The sequence below is a fragment of the Leptopilina heterotoma genome, unplaced genomic scaffold (assembly GCF_015476425.1).
Source record: "Leptopilina heterotoma isolate Lh14 unplaced genomic scaffold, ASM1547642v1 Lhet_17, whole genome shotgun sequence".
Lineage (NCBI taxonomy): Eukaryota > Metazoa > Arthropoda > Insecta > Hymenoptera > Figitidae > Leptopilina > Leptopilina heterotoma.
Window position 1 is genome coordinate 2,643,641 of NW_025110886.1, and position 19,583 is coordinate 2,663,223.

A 19,583-nucleotide genomic window follows, 5' to 3' on the forward strand; every position below is an offset into this window, starting at 1 on the left:
GTAATTATTCAATAAATTGTTTTTTTTTGTATTTAAATAATAAAATTCTCGTAAAATTTTCTCATAAAAATTGATTTAAAAATGGATTTCAGTTAAAATTTTAGATTATAATTGAATATTAAAAGTATCAGAGCGTAAAGTTTTAGAAATAATTAAATTTTGAAAAGGTTTCAGATTCAAATCTTCGAAAATTGGAATTTTTCATATTTTTAACTAAGTAACAATTCTGTGCAATTATTTTTTTTTGAGAAATTTTAATTGCGAATTTTTTTTTTTATATTATTTGAAGTTTTTATTTTCTAATATTTATTTAATAGAAAAATTTACGAATAATTGGAATTTCGTAAAATTGTATATTGTAAACAAATTGGATTTGAAAATTGTCAAAGAACTTTTTCGAAAATTATGGAAAATAATTGATTTAAATAAGAAGAATTTTAGTTCAAAATTCTAGAAAATAATAATTGAATTGATAATGATTTTATCACTCTATCTTTAATTATTATAAAACATGAAGTAATCGATCGCTTATCGATATCTTCATGTTTTTTAGTTATGAAAAAATCTAATTTATAGTTTTAAGTACATAAAATGTTCTCTTATATATTTTTGTCAGTAATTGGTCCGTAATTTTTCATTTTTGGTCCGTAAAGTCCGTATTTTTAAATACTTTCACTGGTTCGAGCCCTGAATTGAATTTTTTTTTAAATTTTTTTATTATTCAGGAGAATAATTGAATTCTTGCGACGAATTTTTATTGCATTTTTTTTTTAAATAATTGAAATCCTGTGAAGAATTTTATTATTTTTGAAAGTAATTGAATTCTTCCAACGAATTTTTATTACATTTTTTTTTAAATAATTGAATTCTTTTCAGAAATTATATTAAAATGGTAGATTTTAAAAATATTTGAATTCCAGCGAAGAATTTCATTATTTGTGAAATGTAATTGAATTCTTGCAAAAAATTTTCTTGATACTTTTTTGTAAATTTTTTTTATAAATATTAGAGGTATGCAAGCTTAAAATTTAAAACTTGATCGAGTTATTTCGAGTTTATCGTTTTTCGAAATTTGTTTTTCTGGTAAGAAATATCAAAGTGGCTTAGAAATTAAATTTTATTGACCTTGTTATATTAAAAAGGAATTTAGTTTTAAAATTTAGTTTTCAAATGCATATACTTATTTATTCTGTTTTTTTTTCAGATCGATGGGGTTATGGAGGAGGAAGAGGAAGGGAAAACACTTTCTCTGGATCGCACAAGAGATTTGATTCTGGTAGAAATTACAATTATAGTTGATTTGTGAGCCCTATTTCGAAACACCAGGTGGGGCAAAGAGGAGCGATGTTTTAGGAAATTACTTTTCTTATTTTCATATATTTATTAAAAATCAGAATTTTTATTTTAACTTTAGAATAAAAATTTTGTCGCCCTTTTTCTAAGAATTAAATATTAGTTATCTAAACTTGGATACATTTTTAACATTTATTGACGCGAAAATTTTCTCAGTATAAATGTCTGTTTGCTTTTATCTAACAATTTTTTCAGACGTTCTAATTAATTGAATATCGTTTTTTTTTGTATCGAGACGATAAAGTAAAAGATTAATTTTCTTTTATTATTATTTGGGTCAAATGTTCGAGAGAATTATAAATAATAAAAGAAAAAAAATTTACAGAAGCATACAGACGTTTGTGAATAAATTTTCATTAACTTGTAGCAGGTTACAAGCAAAATTAATGAAAAAAAAAATAAATGAATGAAATTTTTGATAGCAATTACGGTAAATTTAAAAAATAAAGCGTTTGCGATTACTGTTAGTCCAAAGATTAAATTTAATTACGGTTTAGAACGAAATCTTCAGTATTCATTCCAACATCTAAATAGTCTGAGCTTTGTTTGAGACTATTCATATGATTTTTTTATTTTGATCAATAGAAGAGAACTATCATCGACAAACTGTGTTAAAATAACTTACAAAAACATGTAATATCATTTGATAAATTATTGCACATCAATGTCATGTTTTAGATATGGAATAAAAAAAGAGAAAACATTTTTTAGTTTTTCTTATAAAAAAATTGCATTTTGCGTTTTTTTATTTTATATCTTGCTTTTTTTCTTGTATTCTTGTAAAAAATTATCGTTTTATTTTCAAACAAGAAGTTTAAATTTTCATTTGACTCGGGGTAAAATATATTTTAAACATATTTACATTTGAACCTCAGTTAAATCTCAAAATTAAACCTACTTTTGGAAAAATATTAAAATACTCGAATTCTATTATTTGTCTATTAATTTGTAATTAATTGCAAAAGATAAGTTTCTATTGATTGGACTTTAGTTGGAATATAATAACTGAGGTTCCACTGTATTTAAATACCTAATGTTTGACAGAGGTGATGATATCGACGAGCCAATGATGGTTTTCGCAAGCAGCCGTACAGTTCATTAACCTTTAGACAATCAGTTTTTGTCATCGCTTTTCGTTGACCAGTTAATCTCACACCTGGCGTTAATGGTATAAGAGTTGCCTTTCGTTTGTTTTTGCTGAAATAATGACTTCCATAATGCATTATACTGTCGTAATCGTACTCGTAATTGTAGGTTGTATTTGTCGAACTGTGTTTGGCAAAATTTCCTTTAAATCCTGTAAATTTCAATTTTTTAAAACATTATATTCCATCAAAATATTAGAGATCACAGACTATCACTTATTTCACATTTATCTAATTTTTTCAAATGTTAATACAAAAGTATATTTTCCAGGCTTCACACTCATCTACTAAAACCTACTATTTATAAATTCATCAAAAATTCAATTATTTAACAAAATTTTTCTACAATTCTTCACAATAATTCAATTACTTTCACTAATAATAATTTTTTTAAAAGTCCTATGTATCGAGTGCGAAGCTTGATTTTCTAAAAAAATTTAATTCATTTATATTTTAATAAATCTTTATTTTAATTCGTTCGAACTGTCATCGATTAAAATCTTGGTTGAAAAAATGTTCTGTGATCCTTGAAATGTATTTTAAAAGCAGTCTACATTAATTTTTCTATTCTTACAAAAATTGTTTTTTCTAAGTTATGAAATTAAAAATTTAAATTATTATATTTTATATTTAAAATACGGAAATTTTAAATTGAAATAACAAGATAAGTACAGAAAACGTTTTGTTAATTTTATTTACGTTTCAGTTATTAAATTAGAAAACTAATACCAGCACGGAGGCACTCCAGCGAGATTTAATTTAATTAATTTAAGCATCGATTTTTAAAAGAATGCTTATAAGTATTAAAATTCTAGTTATTAGAAAAGTAAAAGATTGTTTACTTTTATTGTGCTTAGCTCTACTCAATGTTTTTCAAATAAAAATGATGTACCTACATTAAGAATCATAAAACTTATTTAACCTGAATACTTAAAATAATATAAACGAATTTACCATTATTTAATTTTATACTAATAACTTACTTGGTATAATATTATCAAAATTGACTTTCACAAATTTATCGCGATCGGCTCTACTTTGTTCGTGAAAAATTCCCAGGGCATGCATCAGTTCGTGAACTGCTTTTCCTTCAGTTCCCAAACAGTTGGGTCCTTTTTGATCTGGCGGTTGTAACGATAAAATTTGTACGCCGCCGGTTTTTCCTACATATGACCAACACCTGGAAAAAAGAAGAAAAATTAGCGTTTACTTTCTTTTATTAAAAATGTTGGTGTTGGCTTTACGAACCCTTGTGGATATTTTATTGGCCATATAACAACAAAATCTTTGGCTTCTCCGTTCCATGGAATGAATTTGACACAGGTCATGTAATTCAAATAGGTTAAAGCTTTATAAATAGTTACATAATCAGATGGCTCTGGAAGAAACAATTTTAGTAAATTTTAACAAATAATTTCAAAAGAAGTATTGATTGTTTTATGTCAGGGATCACAGACTGTCACCTTTTCACTTTTTCCCCTTTTTTTCAATTTTGCCACCTATTTCACATAATTTGTAAATTTTTCAAATATCTTCAATCGAAACTTTAGTTTCTAATAATTTCTAATTAATTTATATTTCAATATATAAAATCTCAGTTGACTCTGAATTTAATTTTGTTTAATTTCAATTCATCTTATGTTTAATTAAGTTTGAATTCAGTTTCCATTCATCAGTTTTTGTAAACTTATTTTATTTACTTTTGTTTGTCATTTAAAGTAATTCACCTATTTCAAAGAAAAAAGGTACTGTGATCCGCTTCAATATTTTATGACATACTGTATAATGGACTAATTACGTAAGGCACTGTTCTCTTTTCCCATATTTTTTCTGGAAAAACATCCCATCGTAAGCCTATTCGCCAGTGATTGTAATACTGGAAAAGTAAATTTGATGAAATTTAAAATTATTTTCTAATAAATAAAATATGCGTCATCAGGGTTTGCACAGGTCAGGGAAATCAGGAAATTCAGGGAAAGTAGAATTGGTCAGGGAAATCAGAGAAAAGTAAGGGATTTTTATTAAAAGTACTGAAAAAATTAAATGTTTAGAATTTATAAAAAAATTCTGAATTTTTGTGTCTTTTTGTTTGCCTCATAAACTATGAAATTGCCACGAATTCTAAAAAAAACCTTCAATTTTCTCTATTTCTGCCAATAATTTAATTTGAATAACTTAATTCTATTGAAGAACTATCATAAAGTTATTACTTATAAAACATTTAATGAAATAATTTTTGGAAAAATTTCAATTCTAAAAAAATTAGTTTTAATTTTAAAAATTTTAACGCAATTCTTTGAAAGAATTCAAGTATTTTAATAAATATAAAAATTTTTTCCAGAAATTTAATTATTTTCACAAATTTAAAAGAAATTCTGGTCAACATTTCAATTATTATCTTTATAAATAGCAAAACTCTTCGCCGAATTTTAATTATTTTTAGGAATTTTTATAAAATTCATTGCAGAATTCAACTATTTTCATAAATAATAGTATTCATCACAAGAATTTAATTATTTTCAAAAGTAATAAAATTCAATTATTTTCCAAAATTTTGATAAAATTCATGGCAAAATTTCAATTATTTTCAAATATTTTTCAAATTTTTCAATATTTTACTATTTTAAGAAAAATTTTCAAAAAAATTCAATTATTAAATAAAAATTTTTATAAAATTCTACATGAATATTCAATTATTTTTTTAAAAAATAAAAATTTTACTGGAATTCAAAATTTTAAAATAGAATTTGCATAAATTTTTTCGAAAAAATTAAATATTTTAAAATTTTGCATTTTGATTCTTCGTGGTAATTCAATTATTTTCAAAAATGTTAATAAAATTAATGGCAAAATTTCAATTATTTTCAGAAATTTTTCCTAATTCAATAATTTGTATATCCATTATTTTTAAAATAAATTTTCCAAAAGAATTCAATTATTTAAAAACAATTTTGACAAAATTCTACACAAATATTCAATTATTCTCTAAAATAATGAAAATTTCACGGGAATTCAATTATTAAAAATAGAATTTGCATAAATTTTTTTGAAAAAAATGAAATGTTTGAAACTTTTTTTATGAAATTCTTCTCAATAATTCAATTACTTTCATAAATAATAAAACTCATTGCAGAATTTCAATTGTTTTTAATACAATTTTAATTAATTTAAGAATTAAATTTTAAGAAACATTTAATTATTCAATAAATTATCTATGTTTTGTATTTAAATAATTTAATTTTCGTAGAATTTTCTAATAAAAATTAATTTAGAAATTACTTTCAGTTAAAGTTGTAAATAATAATTGAATTTTGGAGAATTTACTAATAATTGCAATTTTTAGAAATAATCGAATTTTAAAATTTTTTTCATACTTTTAACTGACAATTCTGTAAAATTAATTTTTTTGAAAAAGTTTAATTGAATTTTTTTTAAAAATTATTTCAAGTTTTTATTTTCTAAATATTTAATTGGAAAATATGTAAATAATAGAATTTTCGTATAATTGAATATTGTATACAAATGGATTTAAAATTTCTCAAGGAACTTTTACAATAATATTATTAAAAATAATTGATAATTGATAATTCATTTCTTTTGAAGAATTTCAATAAAATTTTTGAAAATAATTACATTTTTCGAGGAATTTACTTTAAATTGTATTAAAAATAATTGAAATCTTGTGAAGAATTTTATGATATTTTTTTTAAATAATTGAATTACTTCGAGAAATTTTATTAAAATAGTAGATTTTGAAAATATTTGATTTGAATTTTAGCGAAGAATTTCATTATTTGTGAAATGTAATTGAATTCTTGCAAAAAATTTTTGAAAATAAATTTTTCGAGGAATTTATTTAAAATTGTATTAAAAATAATTGAAATCCTATATAAATTTTTTTCTATTATTTATGACAATAATTAAATGCTTACAACGAAATTTATTATATTTTTTCAAAATAATTATTGAATTCTTTTGAGAAATTTTATGAAAATAGATATTAAAAATCATTAAATTGCGAAAAGTTTTTTAAAATAATTAAATTTGATAAAGAATTCTATTAAAATTTTTAAGAATAATTGAATGTCTGTGTGCAATTTAATTAAATTTTTTTTTAAATAATTGAATTTCTAAAAAGCATTTTATTATATTTATGAAAATAATTGAATTGTTGCGAACGATTTTATTAGAATTTTTTAAAAGAATTAAATTTTGAAGAAGAAATTTATTACTTTTAAAAATAATTGAATTCACGTAAAAAATTTTATTACTTGTAAAAATAATTGAATTTTTGCAAAAAATTTTATTAAAATTTTTGTTAATAATTCAATTTTTTAAAAAGTTTATGGAAAATAGAATAACATTTCAAATAGTAAAATTCTTTGCCGAAATTCAATTATTATATTCAGGAATTTTTATAAAATTCATTGCAAAATTAAATTATTTTCAAAATTAATAAATTTCTTTTAAAATTTAAATTTTTTTTTAACTTTTTGTAAATAATTTAATTTTTTTTGAAAAAGTTTTTGGAAATTAAAATCGTTGTATTTCGCATATGTTTTAATTTGAAATTTTTTGAAAATCTTAGTTTCTATGAAAAAAAAATAATGATTAAATAGTTTATTTAAAAAAAATGTATTGATGTTTTCGAATAATTTTTTACAATTAAAAAAATTCATAAACAAATGTAATGGAACATTTTTTTCAGTATCTAATAATTTTTAGAGTGAATCAGAATATTCTTTAGGGTCAGAGAAAAAGTCATTATTTTTTTTCTGAAAATCAGGGAGAAAGAAAATAAAATTTTTTTCTGCAACCCTGGAGTCATAACTTACTTCGTTAGACATGGCAATATCACCTTCAAATAATCCTGGCCTCACTTCCGGATCCTGATCTGAATTCTGGAGAATCATCAAATCTTCAGATGATATTTTTGCTATGAAATTGAAGGGAATGATTTATTATTGAAAATCACAATAGATGACAGCACTTTGCATATATAGTTATATTAAATTAACGTATAGATCAATTGATATTTTGCACAATTTTATATACCTATATCAGGAACGATAGGATGTACTTTATTTGGAACTTCAAATATAAACTCATCTTGTGGCAACGCACTGACCAAAAAACAAAAAGGTAATATAATCATTAATTTAAACATATTCTACAAAATAATTTCAATATTTACTATATGTCCTAATAATTTTTGCAGTAATAATTAATAAAAATTTGTTTTAAACTATATGAGGTGAATAATAAAGCTTCACGTCTATTTACCGCCTGAAACGAAATCATTAACAACTAATATTTATATATAGACCTCGGATCTCGTGAAATGAAGGTCAGTGTGAAAATATGTCAAGCAATAAAAAATAAACTTGATTTAGATACATATATTAATTGCATTAATAAAATTTTCTTTTTATTTTCGCAATAACGAAAACTTGTCATTCAAGTTTTGCTTGCATTCACACCGCCTTAATTAATAATAATTGAAACATTTTTTTAATTATTAAAATAAAACTATTGACAATTTAAAAATTAGGCAATATTTCTTTTATTATTTTAAATATATTACGTAAGTTACATTATTTTTAAATTAAGATCAGCAAATGGATCACGTAGTCGCGAGGACAAAAGTGACACAACTTTGATGTGTGGATAGAGCAATAAAAATGTTTGTTTACATTTTTTCCCACGCTTATCATGAATTTATTGAGTTAATTTTCGATATTTGAAGTCAACAAGATTTTAAACATCATAAGCAGTTTGTATTTAGTGCAAATTTGTATATGTAAAAAACAGTAAAACGTTGCCGGATGAAGGAATGGAAATTTTGAGGTTAGAATTTATTCGTACGTGACAATGCTTTATCTGTAAATAATAAATATTTATTGCTGTGTTCAGTTATTTTGACATTTTCTTTGTTTCTAATTATAATTGTTGGATACTTTCGATTGTTGACTTAATCGAGATTTTAATATTATTAATTGTATTTTTAACGATGTTCGTAAATTCAAGCACATGTTTTCTATTTATTGTGTGTGTGACACCATATTTGCATTTCATATTTATATAATAAAATTAACATTTTTTAATGTTTACGCAGTCAATGAAGTTATTGAAACAGGATAGAATATGGATGATTCTCTAAAACTTGCAGAACCATCGTCTGCAGCCTTTGCAGGAGCTGTTAGTGGATGTATAACGAGGCTATTATTTCAACCATTAGACGTAGTGAAGACAAGATTTCAAGTAAAGTTGACTTTTCTATTTTAAAATTATTCTTTCATTTTTCAATTGTCGCAAGTATCAGCATTTTTAACTTAAATTTGCAGAGATCACAGACCTATTTTGTTAATTTTTCAAGTATTTTTAATCAAATGTTTAGTTTTTAAAAATGTGTGATTAATTTTAATTTATATTCTAGTAAATTTTAATTTTAATTTCTTCGAATTTTCATTCATTAAAATTTTACTTAGTTGACTGTGAATTTAATTTGTCAAAACTTTTAATGTTTAGAATGACAATTCATTTTATTTTTAATTAAGCTGAAATTCAGTTGATTTAAATTTCTATTCATCCAAATCTGCTGTCCAAAGTAAAAACCTATAGTAATCGCATTTTCCGTAAGGTCATGATTTGTTTATAACCTAAGTGAACTTTGACCTCACGGAAAATGCGGTTAATAGGTTTTTACTTTGGACAGTAGAAATTTTAATAAATATAAATTTCAAATTCTCATCTTAATCAATTTCAAACTTGAATTTTTGATGTAATTTTTTTTTATTTATCTTTTAGAAATAATTTAGCAAAATCTGATAAACTTTTTTAAAATTTTTTTTTATTATATATTGGTAGCTATTGTGTATCAAGTTTATATTTTAAAGGTTTCAAAAATAGATTTTCCTACTAAAAATAAAATCAGGAATAATAAGAAAACGTCAGAAAATTTGATGTTTTGTGACTACTTTGACGTTTCTTGAAGCTTTTGGTTAATTCTAACTGAAGGGTTTTTTATGCTCCTGTTGAATCCTGATGTTTATGAATTGTGATTATTTCTTATTGAATCCATCTTTTTTATTTACATAGCCCCACCGAAATATAGTGGGTAAATGTAAAGTACCGTTAAAACTTGAAATTTGTGCGCTGCCCTTTTTTCACAATAGAATCGTGGGTCTATTGTTACGAGCTTCGGGTCTCCAACCTGATTTTTATTGCTCAAAAGTTTTGCAATTTTAACATTTCAAGTGAAATGAATATAAATTCAGAATCTAAAAATCTCCACGATTACAAATATCTAAAATTTATTATAAAAAACATTTTTTTAAGAAAACTGTAACGTATCTCGAAAACCGTAATTGATAAATAAAATAGGATATCATTTTTTAATTTAACTTCTAAAGAATATATTGTATAAATAATAATAACATAATGTTAGAATTCTAAGTCGATGAAAAACAAGTATAATGTTTAAATAAATATAAACGTAAACAAATAAAAAGATTTTCCTTCAATTCAATTTTATGCTCAAAAATTTTAATAGAATTCTTTGTAAAATTGAATTATTTTTAAAAACTTTTCGCAATTCAATGATTTTTAATATCTAAGTAATGAATGAAAGTAGTAGACTACTTTCATAATTTTCAAAAAATTTAATAAAAAATGTATTTCAAATAATTAAAAATCTGTGAAAATATTATTATTTATAAAAATAATTGGAGTAAACCCTGAAAGGAATTTTAAAATTTATGAAAATAATTGAATTACTCCGAAGAATTTAATGCCGAATTTTAAAACATTTGATTTTCTCGGAGAAATTTATGCAGATTTTATTTTTAAGTAATTGAATACCTGCAAATTTTTTTTTAATTTTTGAAAATAATTGAAACTTTGCCATGAATTTTATTAAAGTTTTTTAAAATAATTGAATTTTATTACTTTTGAAAATAATTAAATTCTTGTAATGAATACTATTATTTATGAAAATAGTTGAATTCTGCAATGAATTTTATTAAAATTCCTGAAAATAATTAAAATTCGGCGAAGAATTTTGCTATTTATAAAGATAATAATTGAAATGTTGACGAGAATTTTTTAAAAAAATTTTGAATATGAATTTCTGGAAAGAATTTTAATATATAGTTGAATTGTTTAAAAGAATTGCGTTAAAGTTTTCTAATTTCAACAGAATTGAAATTAAAATTTAAAAAAAAAATGCTTCATTAAATGATTTCCCTGACTGACTGGCGAATAGGGAATTTTCATAGAATTTTTGCCAAAAAAAAGTTCTTAAAATTTTGGAAAATAATCGAATCGTTTTAAAGAATTTTATTAAAATTTTCGAGAATAATTTATTTATTTCAATTATTAGCGGACTTAAAGTAATGTAAATATTCTAAAATTTTAACTGAAATTCATTTTTAAATAAATTCTTGTTATAAAGTTCTACAAAAATTAAATTATTTAAATACAAAAATAAATAATGGCTTGAATAATTCATTATTTCTTAAACTTGAATTTCTATGTAGTATTTTATCAAAATTTTAAAAAATAGTTTTAAAAAAATTTAAGAATAATATTGCATTATTTGAGTGAATTAACATTTTTTTTTAAATTAATGGAATTCTTTTGTAAAATTTTATTAACATAGTAGGTAATGAAAATAATTAAATTTTAGCGAAGAATTTCGTTATTTGGAAAAATAATTATATTCTTGCTAAAAAAATTTTCTTAAAATTTTTGAAAATAATTGAATCGTTTTAAAGAATTTATTAAAATGTTTTTAAAGTGTTTCTAAGAATTCTATTAAAATTTTTGAGAACAATTTCTTTATTTCAATTATTAGCGGATTTAAACTAATGTAATTTGTGAAAAAAAAAGTAGCTTTTAGTATCAGAAATTTGAAAAAGTATCAAAATAGTAGCAAATTTAAAAAAAAGTAGTAAATAGTAAGTTTTAGAAGATGAATGCAAAGCTTGTAAGTTTAAAAAAACCAGTAGCTATCGAAAAATTAAACTTGACAAAAAAACTCGTTTTAGACACTTCACAAAACTGACAAAAATTCCATTACATATTTTATTTTCCTGACTTTTTCCTAATTTTCATCAAAAATCAAAAATCTTTCTTATCTCTAAATTGAATTGACTTGCAACGAATTTTATTATTCATGAAAGAATTTAAATATTTAGAAAAATAATTTAATTCTTGCGAAAAATTTTATTAAAATTTCTAAATAATTGATTTCTTTCGACTAATTTAATGCAAATTCTAATATAAGTAATTGAATTCATGAAAAGAATTGAATTCTTACGAAGATTTTTACAAACAAATTTTTAAATAATTGAATTCTGTTTGAAAATTTAATTTATAATAAATTCCTCAAATAATGCAATTATTCTTTAAATTTTCATAAAATACTTCATAAACAATCAATTTTAAGAAATAATCAATTATTTAAAATCAATTATTTATTTTTGTATTTAAATAATTTAATTCTCCTAGAACTTTCTGACAAGAATTAAATTAAAAATTAATTTAAGTAAAAATTTTAGATAAACATTGAATATTAGAATCGTTATAATATGAATTTTTATAGAAATAATTGAATTTGAAAAGATTTTTAAACAGTTTGTCTTTGAAAATTTCAATTTTTGTAAAACTGAAATAATATTTAAATACTTAGCATAAAAAATTAATTATTTATTATTTTCCAAAAGTCAGGGAAATACTTAATCAAATTTTTGTGAATCGATTGAAACGAGTTTTTTTTTAATCGTCAAATTTAATTTTTCGCTAGCTAGTTTTTACTACTTTTTACTACTTTTTTCAGTGTTAAAGCTACTTTTTGCTATTTTTAAAAGTAATTATCGAGTGCGAAGCCTAAACTTACTATATTCAAAAAATTCTAAATGCTTAAGGGGTCAAAACGTCCATAAAACGTTTGTTTTTCATAATTTTTTTCATAAAATAAATAAATTTTTTTATTTGAGCATATTTATATCTTAAAGTACACTTATAAAATGAGTAACTTATAAAAATTTTTATTAAAAAATATTAAAAATTAGACTCATAGCAACAGGTTCTTTGAGGCTTGGTTTAAATGGTTTGAAAATCGCAATTTTTTACAAAAAACGCTTTCAAACATTTAAATTTCTATTTAAAACAAAAATTCTTACTGTCAAACCTGTCGGAATGCAAGTATATTTAAAAAAATTTTTTGTATTCAAAAATTTCCAACAAGAATTACTTTCACTTATAGTTCTAGAATGTTGACCCACTAACAGAAAATATTTAATTCTTTGATTTTCGATGAAGCAGTCAAAAGATATCGTGACCACCGCAATAGTACTTTTTTGGAAGAGGTTGTTACGGGCCTGATTTTTAATATTTTTTAATGAAAATTTTTTGTTTCTTATTTTTAGAGACCTATACTTTGTGCGAAGCGCATAATCGCATAATTTTCAAAAATTGGAAGAAAGTTTAAAGTTTTACGTATTATAATGTTTATGAATAAAATAAAATAAATTTAACGTCGCATCAAAACGCATAATTTTTTTTCATCGCACAATTTTTGAATTCTCGCATAATTGGGCATAATTATATTTTTTGTGCAAGAAATATAAAAATAATTCACAGTCTAAATCTGCATTAACGAAATATCTGTTTATAAATACATTTTATCATAAATTTATGAATAAAATTAATCATCCATAATTAAAAGGGCAATCCTAGTTGTAATTTTCAAAAAATCGGTTTTTCTTTTCTTGTATTTTTTCTAAGTTTACCCACACAACACCGAAAATTTCCTAAATATTTACTAAAAATTTACTTGCAAGCTTGGAAGTACTTACTTGCAAAGTTTAGTGAAAATTCTGCAAAGATTTAAATGCCCCAGTTCAATAAATGCTGAGCTAACTTTGCAAGTAAATTCTTCGAAGTTTGCAAGTAAATCTTTAATAAATTTTTAGGAAAGTTTCGGTACTGTGTGGGTAGGGTCTCAGACATATGTTTGTAAAATAATAAGTTGATATTTTAAAAATTGAGTGAGATATAAAGCTTTAAAGATCTGAAGTAAGGTTCAGTTAAGTCCGGCTTCCTGTAGCCCGGAACAAAATTTCGTCTAATGAAAGAGGATGATAAAATTTTAAACTCGTTTTTCTTAAAACAGCATTTTGCAAATCGGTGATCGCACCATTTCTCAAAAACTACTGCACTGAATATCCGATTTTTCTTGAGTTTAGTGGGCTTTTTTAATACATAAAAATCTACTCCTCACCTCAATAGAATGATTTCCTTTTTTAAGAAAGGGGTCGTCCATAAAGCATGTGATATTTGAAGGAGTAGGGGGGTCCATAAAATATCATGCTTCATATTAATCATTATTGGAAAAAGTATCAAGATGGGGGGGATAAAATTTCGGAAATTAAGTATGCTTTATGGATGACCCCAAACAATATCTTTTTACAGCTAAGAACCCACAGCATTTTTTTATCTTTTACTTTAACTAAATTCGTTTGAATTTTGTATTTCTGAGAAACCAGCTCCTTGTTACCGTGGTCATCGCAAAACATATTTCTTATGATGACCTTTACTCTATATTTATAGAGAATAAGTTGCTTTATTTAAAAATGTTGGTGGTTTTTCTTAAAAAAATTAACATAATGTTAAAAGCTTTATTTGGGTCCTTAATAACGTTTTTCTTTCAAAAGCATCAATTTGCACTTTTTAATTTTTCAACGCATAATTTCGCATAATAATCAGTTTTTCAGGGCATAATCCAGTAATTTTCAGCGTCATAAAATACTGTCCTTACTTATTTTATAGTGTCCTCTAAGATATAAATGTGCTAAAATAAAAATATATATTTGTTTTATGAAAAAAATAATTAAAAAAGCATACCTTTTATAGACGTTTTGACCCATGTAAACCCTTGAAATATTTTTCAGATGTAAATATTTCCAAAAATTATTCTTCTTCTTTTATTATTACTATTATTTACTTTAAAGTTTATACATAATTTTTCTAAATATGACACAATGAGTCATTTTCAATATATTCATTTTCAATTTTTTTTTAAATAATTTGAAATTAAAACTATTTTAAATTTTTCACCATCTTTTTTAAATATTTCCCTTGAAAATTCGTACCTCTATTCACGTATCTGGTTTAGGATATTTTTAAAAAACAAAAGAATTTAAATTTGTCAAGTTCACCTTCTGCCACTTTTTGTCACTTTCCGATATTTTTAAGTTTAAACTGTTCTATTTTCAGAAAATAATTCAACTTTATACCTATATTTCAAAAAAAGTACTGTGATCTCTGTATTTGGATAGTTATTTTAACAATGACCTAATTAAAAATGATTCCTTTTTGAGATTTATAATTTTGTTTATTCTTTTATTTTGAATATAAACATAAATTATGTATGAAGGGTAGCATGGCAAAAGGTATTAATAATAAGCTATACTTCATTAAAATTTAATAATTTTTTAAAATTTTTGTAGAAGAGATACGACAAAAAATGTAGGTAATAGGTATGTAAATTGTATAAACAAATTTTTTGATTGTAAATTTTTTCCTTAAAATTTTGATATTTTTGTTCTTCTAGAAAATACTATTAATAATAATATTTTAATTATTTAAATGTTAATTCTGTTGGATGAAACTCCTTGACAATTAATGTTATATGAAAATATGCGCAAAGAGTTTAAAAATAAAAGTTATTATTGTTAATACCTAATATGCTATGAAATAATTTCAGTTATCTATAATCCTACATTACGCAAAGAATCACCCATGCAATACAAAACATTGAGAGATATAGGGTAAATGAAGGTATAGTCGGACAGTTAGTAGCGGTAGTTGGATATTTCCGTGTTTTTTGTTTTAAAAATCATGGTGTCCGACTACAGATGGAACAGTTGTCTAGTAGTGCAATGAGTAGCACAAAATTTTGTTGATGATTAATTTATTAAAAAATTATCTTTTTTATTTTATAAAATGTCTGACTGATGTCTCACTGTAGAAAAATATGTCCTACGGCTAAAGCTTTTGTGATTTTTTATTAAAATGCTTTTATTGTATTAAATAAAGTATTTGTAACAAATTTATGATTTTTAATCCTGAATAACTCTTTTCATTGATAATGTGCTTAAAAACAGATAATTGTTATTTCAAGAAAAAAAGCATAATTGTATCCTCAAGTGTCCGACCTATAGCGTATTTACCCTAAACGTCTTTTTATTTTTTTTTCAAAAAACATTGTCGTAATAAATTTTTTCAGCTTCAAGTAGAACCAATAAAACACCATTCTGTAAGTAAATATCGTTCATTACCGCAAGCATTTGCGTTAATTGTCAGGGAAGAAGGAGTAAGTGCATTATGGAAAGGACACGTACCAGCGCAATTATTATCTATTGTTTACGGTATGAGCCAGGTTGGTCAAGATAATTTATTCAAGGGTATTATATTAATATGCCTCAAAAAAGCAGTTATTTATTTAGTTTTCTACTAAAAATATTGTCTAATCCAATGTAGTATTACTTTTTTGGTAGTAGTTAAAGCTACTTATTTTACAAATTTAATGTCTTTTTTGACAGAATAAACATTTCTCTTATTTGTCTATCTGACAAATTGCTAAAATTACATCGGAAAGGTGTGATGTCATTCTTATTCTCCTCATCATCATCAGTTTGTCTCTTTGATGACTTTTGAGAAAGCACATCTAAAGCTTTATTACAAGTAACAAAATATATGAATTTTAGAGCTGTGCGAAATTCGAACCGAACCGAGTTTTGTTCGGTTTTGGGGCGCCGAAATGTCGAATGTCGAATATCGGTTTTTCGACATTCGAACTGAGCTAGTTCGAATGTCGAATTTTCGACATTCGAAATAAGCTAACTCGAATGTCAAATTTTCGACATTCGAACTAGGCGAAAAAATTCGAACAGTTCGGTTCGAATTATTTTACACAGCTCTAATGAATTTATAACGATCTCAAATTCCAACATTGCAAAATCAACAATTGCAGTGACCGGAAGTGAAATTCTAAATTGAATCACTCATATATCTTGATCTTAGTGAAAACACTTACTTAATGGTGTCTAACCTCAGTGATTACAAGTTAAAAAGTTGAATCTCTCGAGCTATGTACATGACTTACGTTAGTACTATAATTATGTAATATATAATTATAAAATAATTACATTTATAGTAGTTTTCAGAAATTGAATAAAAATAGTTAATATTAGAAAATTATTAAATAAACAGTGGAATGCAGTTTTTGAAACTCGTTTAAATAACTACTTCAGCACCCTATTGATTTCATGGGCTAAAAACCGACCTATAAACTTTAACCATCTTAAAAAATACGGGTATTTTTTTATTTTTGAACAAATATGGAGGGTTAAAAAATAACATTCAAAAATTTTGGTATTTTAATTTAAACTTGAATTGCTGAACATTTTTTAATTTCTGCAAAGTTTCAATGAAGTACATTATTTATAGATATATGTAACGCGATCTAAAGAAAGGGACCTTAGAAGCAAATCACTCAAAGGTTATGTTAGCATTACTTTTTTCTTGATTAAAAGTTTCTTTTTACTTGATGCAAATTAAAATCAGTGTTTATAATATAATATTTTTTTCTTCTAAGGTCTCTTTGTTTAGTTCGCGTCACATATATAAAAATAAAATATTGTATAATTCTTAATAACATTATTATTTCTTACAGTTTTATTCCTACAATTTAATAACACAACATTTAAGTCAATATCAAATAGTCCATGAATGGAGAAATACTTTACATTTTGCTGAAGGTGCAATTGCTGGAGCTGTGAGCACAACGTTAACGTTTCCATTTGACACCATAAGAACTAGACTAATTGCTCAATCATCAAAGCACAAAGTTTATAATGGATTACTCCATTCTTGTTTGTAAATATCCACAAAATTTATACTAAAATCCATATAGCACGTGATATTGAACTTTCACATTCTTGGAACATTTCATTTGAAATTGAAGAATATTTATATAAACATAGGTTTGTTTATTTGATACTAATTGACGGAGACACTTTATAGTTCTAATATGTCGGTATAATAGAATTATTTACAATTTATTTACAATTAGTTTCAAAACATTTATTATACTTGTACTTCAATCAATTTTCATACATGGACAAATCTCCCGAACTCTTAACTTTTCGAGTTCAAAAACCTTTAATGGAAATGTCTTCATATCGATATGAAGACATTTTTATTAAAGGTTTTTGAAATCGAAAAGTTTTAAATATTTTGTTATATTAAAATATTCTGTTATTTGAGAATGTGAATATGCAATTTTAGCGTGCTTGTCGGAGATAAAATTTTTTATTTTATTATTTTATAAATAAATAAATAAAAATATGAGAACATTTTTTAAAGTACTCCTTTTTTTCTTGTTAGGTCCATTTTTCAAGAAGAATCTTCAAAGGCTTTTTTCCGTGGCTTACTCCCAACAATTTTACAAATTGCACCTCACACAGCCTTTCAATTTTATTTCTTTGGAATATTCAAGGACCTTTATATTAAGTTTACCAATGATTCCAGGACTACTATAGCAGGTACTATGACAGCAGGAAGTCTTGCCGGACTCGCTGCCAAGACGATCATATATCCATTTGATTTGATAAGAAAAAGACTACAAATTCAAGGCTTTCAACATGGGAGAAAAGGATTCGGAGTTTTCTTTCACTGCACTGGAATGAAAGATTGTATTATTATAACAATTAAACGAGAGGGTGTTAATGGTCTTTTTAAAGGTTTAGTGCCCAGCCAGGTGAAGGCTGTCGTCACTACTGCTTTACATTTTACAATTTACGAACAAACTTTAGTTATTATGCAACTTTTGAAGGAAAAATATTAGTAAATTTTAATTTCTTCCTTCATGTTCATTTTGATTTCGTTTCTTTTTTTATGAGAATTTACAAAAAGCCACATTATATGTTTTACAGTTATGAAGACAATTTACTTTTTTTGGTTTAGCTGGTTTATATTTTAGTTTTTAATAATTGCAAGAGAATAGATCATTTTTGCGGGGAATTGAACTCAAGTTCTTGTTATTAGGAGTGAGAAAAAATTAATTTAATAAAATATAATATTACAAAATTATTTAAAAATCTTCATGTACTTAGTTGTGAGTTTATTTTTTAGTTAAGTTTACAAATAAGTGAACAGCTGTATCAAAATTAATTGATTTATTCAAAAGTTCGATAAAATATTTAATTTTTATTTCTGAATAAGTTTTCTAGTAAAGTATACAAGCGTAATAACTTACTACAAATTTTTCATATATAAAAAATTGTAAGTCGTTAACTGTATATGGAATTAGTTTTCTATGAAATTCGTAAGATCACTAAATTTTTTTCATTTTTTCATAATTTCTGATATAAGGAACTTGAATCTAATTTGTGATGAAAGTTTTGTTTAAAAATATAAATGTAGTTTGTCAAAGAAAATTAGTTTTTATTTTGACAATATGATAACATCAAATTTGCAAGGTACTCAGTATTTATTAATAATACAATAATGTAGTATTTAAAGTATTAATTAGTAATTAAATCGTCATAAATGGAAGGATAATTATTTATTTAAAACATAATTAAATGAGAAGGTAACCAAAGTAGAAATAAAAACAAAATGTATTTAATGCAATAGTGATAAATATTAAAATGTTAAATAAAAACTCCCTCCAATTTATATTATACCTATTCAATGAAATCGGAATTAATTATAAATACCAAATAAAAACAGTGAGTTAAAATTTTTTTTTTTCTTAAATATGTAAAAAATTACTTATTACTCATGTTTACATGTAAAATTTAAACAAATTGTAATTTTCATTTCAACTTTACCTCTCATTTTGTAGATTTGTATAAATGAAAATACTTTTAATAAATACAGTGGTTTTATAACGATAGAAGATTTTTCAAAAATAAATAGAAATTCGTTTTACAATTTAATTAACTGCTTAACCATAAGTGTCAAGACTCTAAAAATGACGCTTCACTTACTTACAATAATTCTTAAGGGTTAGTT

At 23.6% G+C, this 19,583-nt stretch overlaps 3 protein-coding genes across 5 annotated transcripts in view; 2 read left to right on the forward strand and 1 right to left on the reverse strand.

Moving 5' to 3' along the window:
- Nucleotides 1–1,465, forward strand: part of LOC122499641 (ATP-dependent RNA helicase p62-like) — a 21,489-nt gene extending 20,024 nt beyond the window's left edge. For both annotated transcript variants that reach the window (XM_043608093.1, XM_043608094.1), the window contains one exon: nucleotides 1,205–1,465. In XM_043608093.1, the coding sequence (XP_043464028.1) occupies nucleotides 1,205–1,299 (95 nt within the window). In that variant the 3' untranslated portion in view covers nucleotides 1,300–1,465. The remainder of the gene's footprint in view (nucleotides 1–1,204) is intronic.
- LOC122499607 (hatching enzyme 1.2-like) lies at nucleotides 1,431–8,530 on the reverse strand. Its single transcript, XM_043608055.1, has 8 exons — nucleotides 8,456–8,530; nucleotides 8,092–8,204; nucleotides 7,554–7,621; nucleotides 7,334–7,434; nucleotides 4,278–4,374; nucleotides 3,747–3,876; nucleotides 3,482–3,678; nucleotides 1,431–2,650 (listed from the first exon to the last, which is right to left on the reverse strand). Exons 1-8 carry the CDS (start codon nucleotides 8,528–8,530, stop codon nucleotides 2,376–2,378), a joined length of 1,056 nt encoding a protein of 351 aa, XP_043463990.1. The 3' UTR covers nucleotides 1,431–2,375.
- On the forward strand, nucleotides 7,503–19,462 carry LOC122499642 (mitochondrial thiamine pyrophosphate carrier). 2 transcript variants are annotated; one of them, XM_043608097.1, is made up of 5 exons: nucleotides 7,503–7,640; nucleotides 8,614–8,759; nucleotides 15,790–15,942; nucleotides 17,239–17,441; nucleotides 17,952–19,462. In XM_043608097.1, the coding sequence occupies exons 2-5, from the start codon at nucleotides 8,643–8,645 to the stop codon at nucleotides 18,409–18,411; spliced, it is 933 nt and encodes a 310-aa protein (XP_043464032.1). In that variant the 5' UTR covers nucleotides 7,503–7,640; nucleotides 8,614–8,642; the 3' UTR covers nucleotides 18,412–19,462. The 2 variants fall into 2 exon arrangements, with proteins under 2 accessions (XP_043464032.1, XP_043464031.1); XM_043608096.1 differs by lacking the exon at nucleotides 7,503–7,640 and adding an exon at nucleotides 8,197–8,345.
- Nucleotides 19,463–19,583: the final 121 nt, after the last annotated feature.

Excerpts from the sequence above, each read along its gene's own strand:
- LOC122499607 (XM_043608055.1), bottom strand. The coding sequence starts at position 8,530 with ATGTGCTTGAATTTACGAACATCGTTAAAAATACAATTAATAATATTA. Across the intron at positions 8,205-8,455 it reads GATTAAGTCAACAATCGAAA|CGTGGGAAAAAATGTAAACA; the intron begins GTATCCAACAAT and ends ATTCATGATAAG. Across the intron at positions 4,375-7,333 it reads ATATTGCCATGTCTAACGAA|TATTACAATCACTGGCGAAT; the intron begins GTAAGTTATGAC and ends TTACTTTTCCAG.
- LOC122499642 (XM_043608097.1), top strand. The coding sequence starts at position 8,643 with ATGGATGATTCTCTAAAACTTGCAGAACCATCGTCTGCAGCCTTTGCA. Across the intron at positions 15,943-17,238 it reads TTGTTTACGGTATGAGCCAG|TTTTATTCCTACAATTTAAT; the intron begins GTTGGTCAAGAT and ends TATTTCTTACAG. Across the intron at positions 17,442-17,951 it reads GGATTACTCCATTCTTGTTT|GTCCATTTTTCAAGAAGAAT; the intron begins GTAAATATCCAC and ends TTTTCTTGTTAG.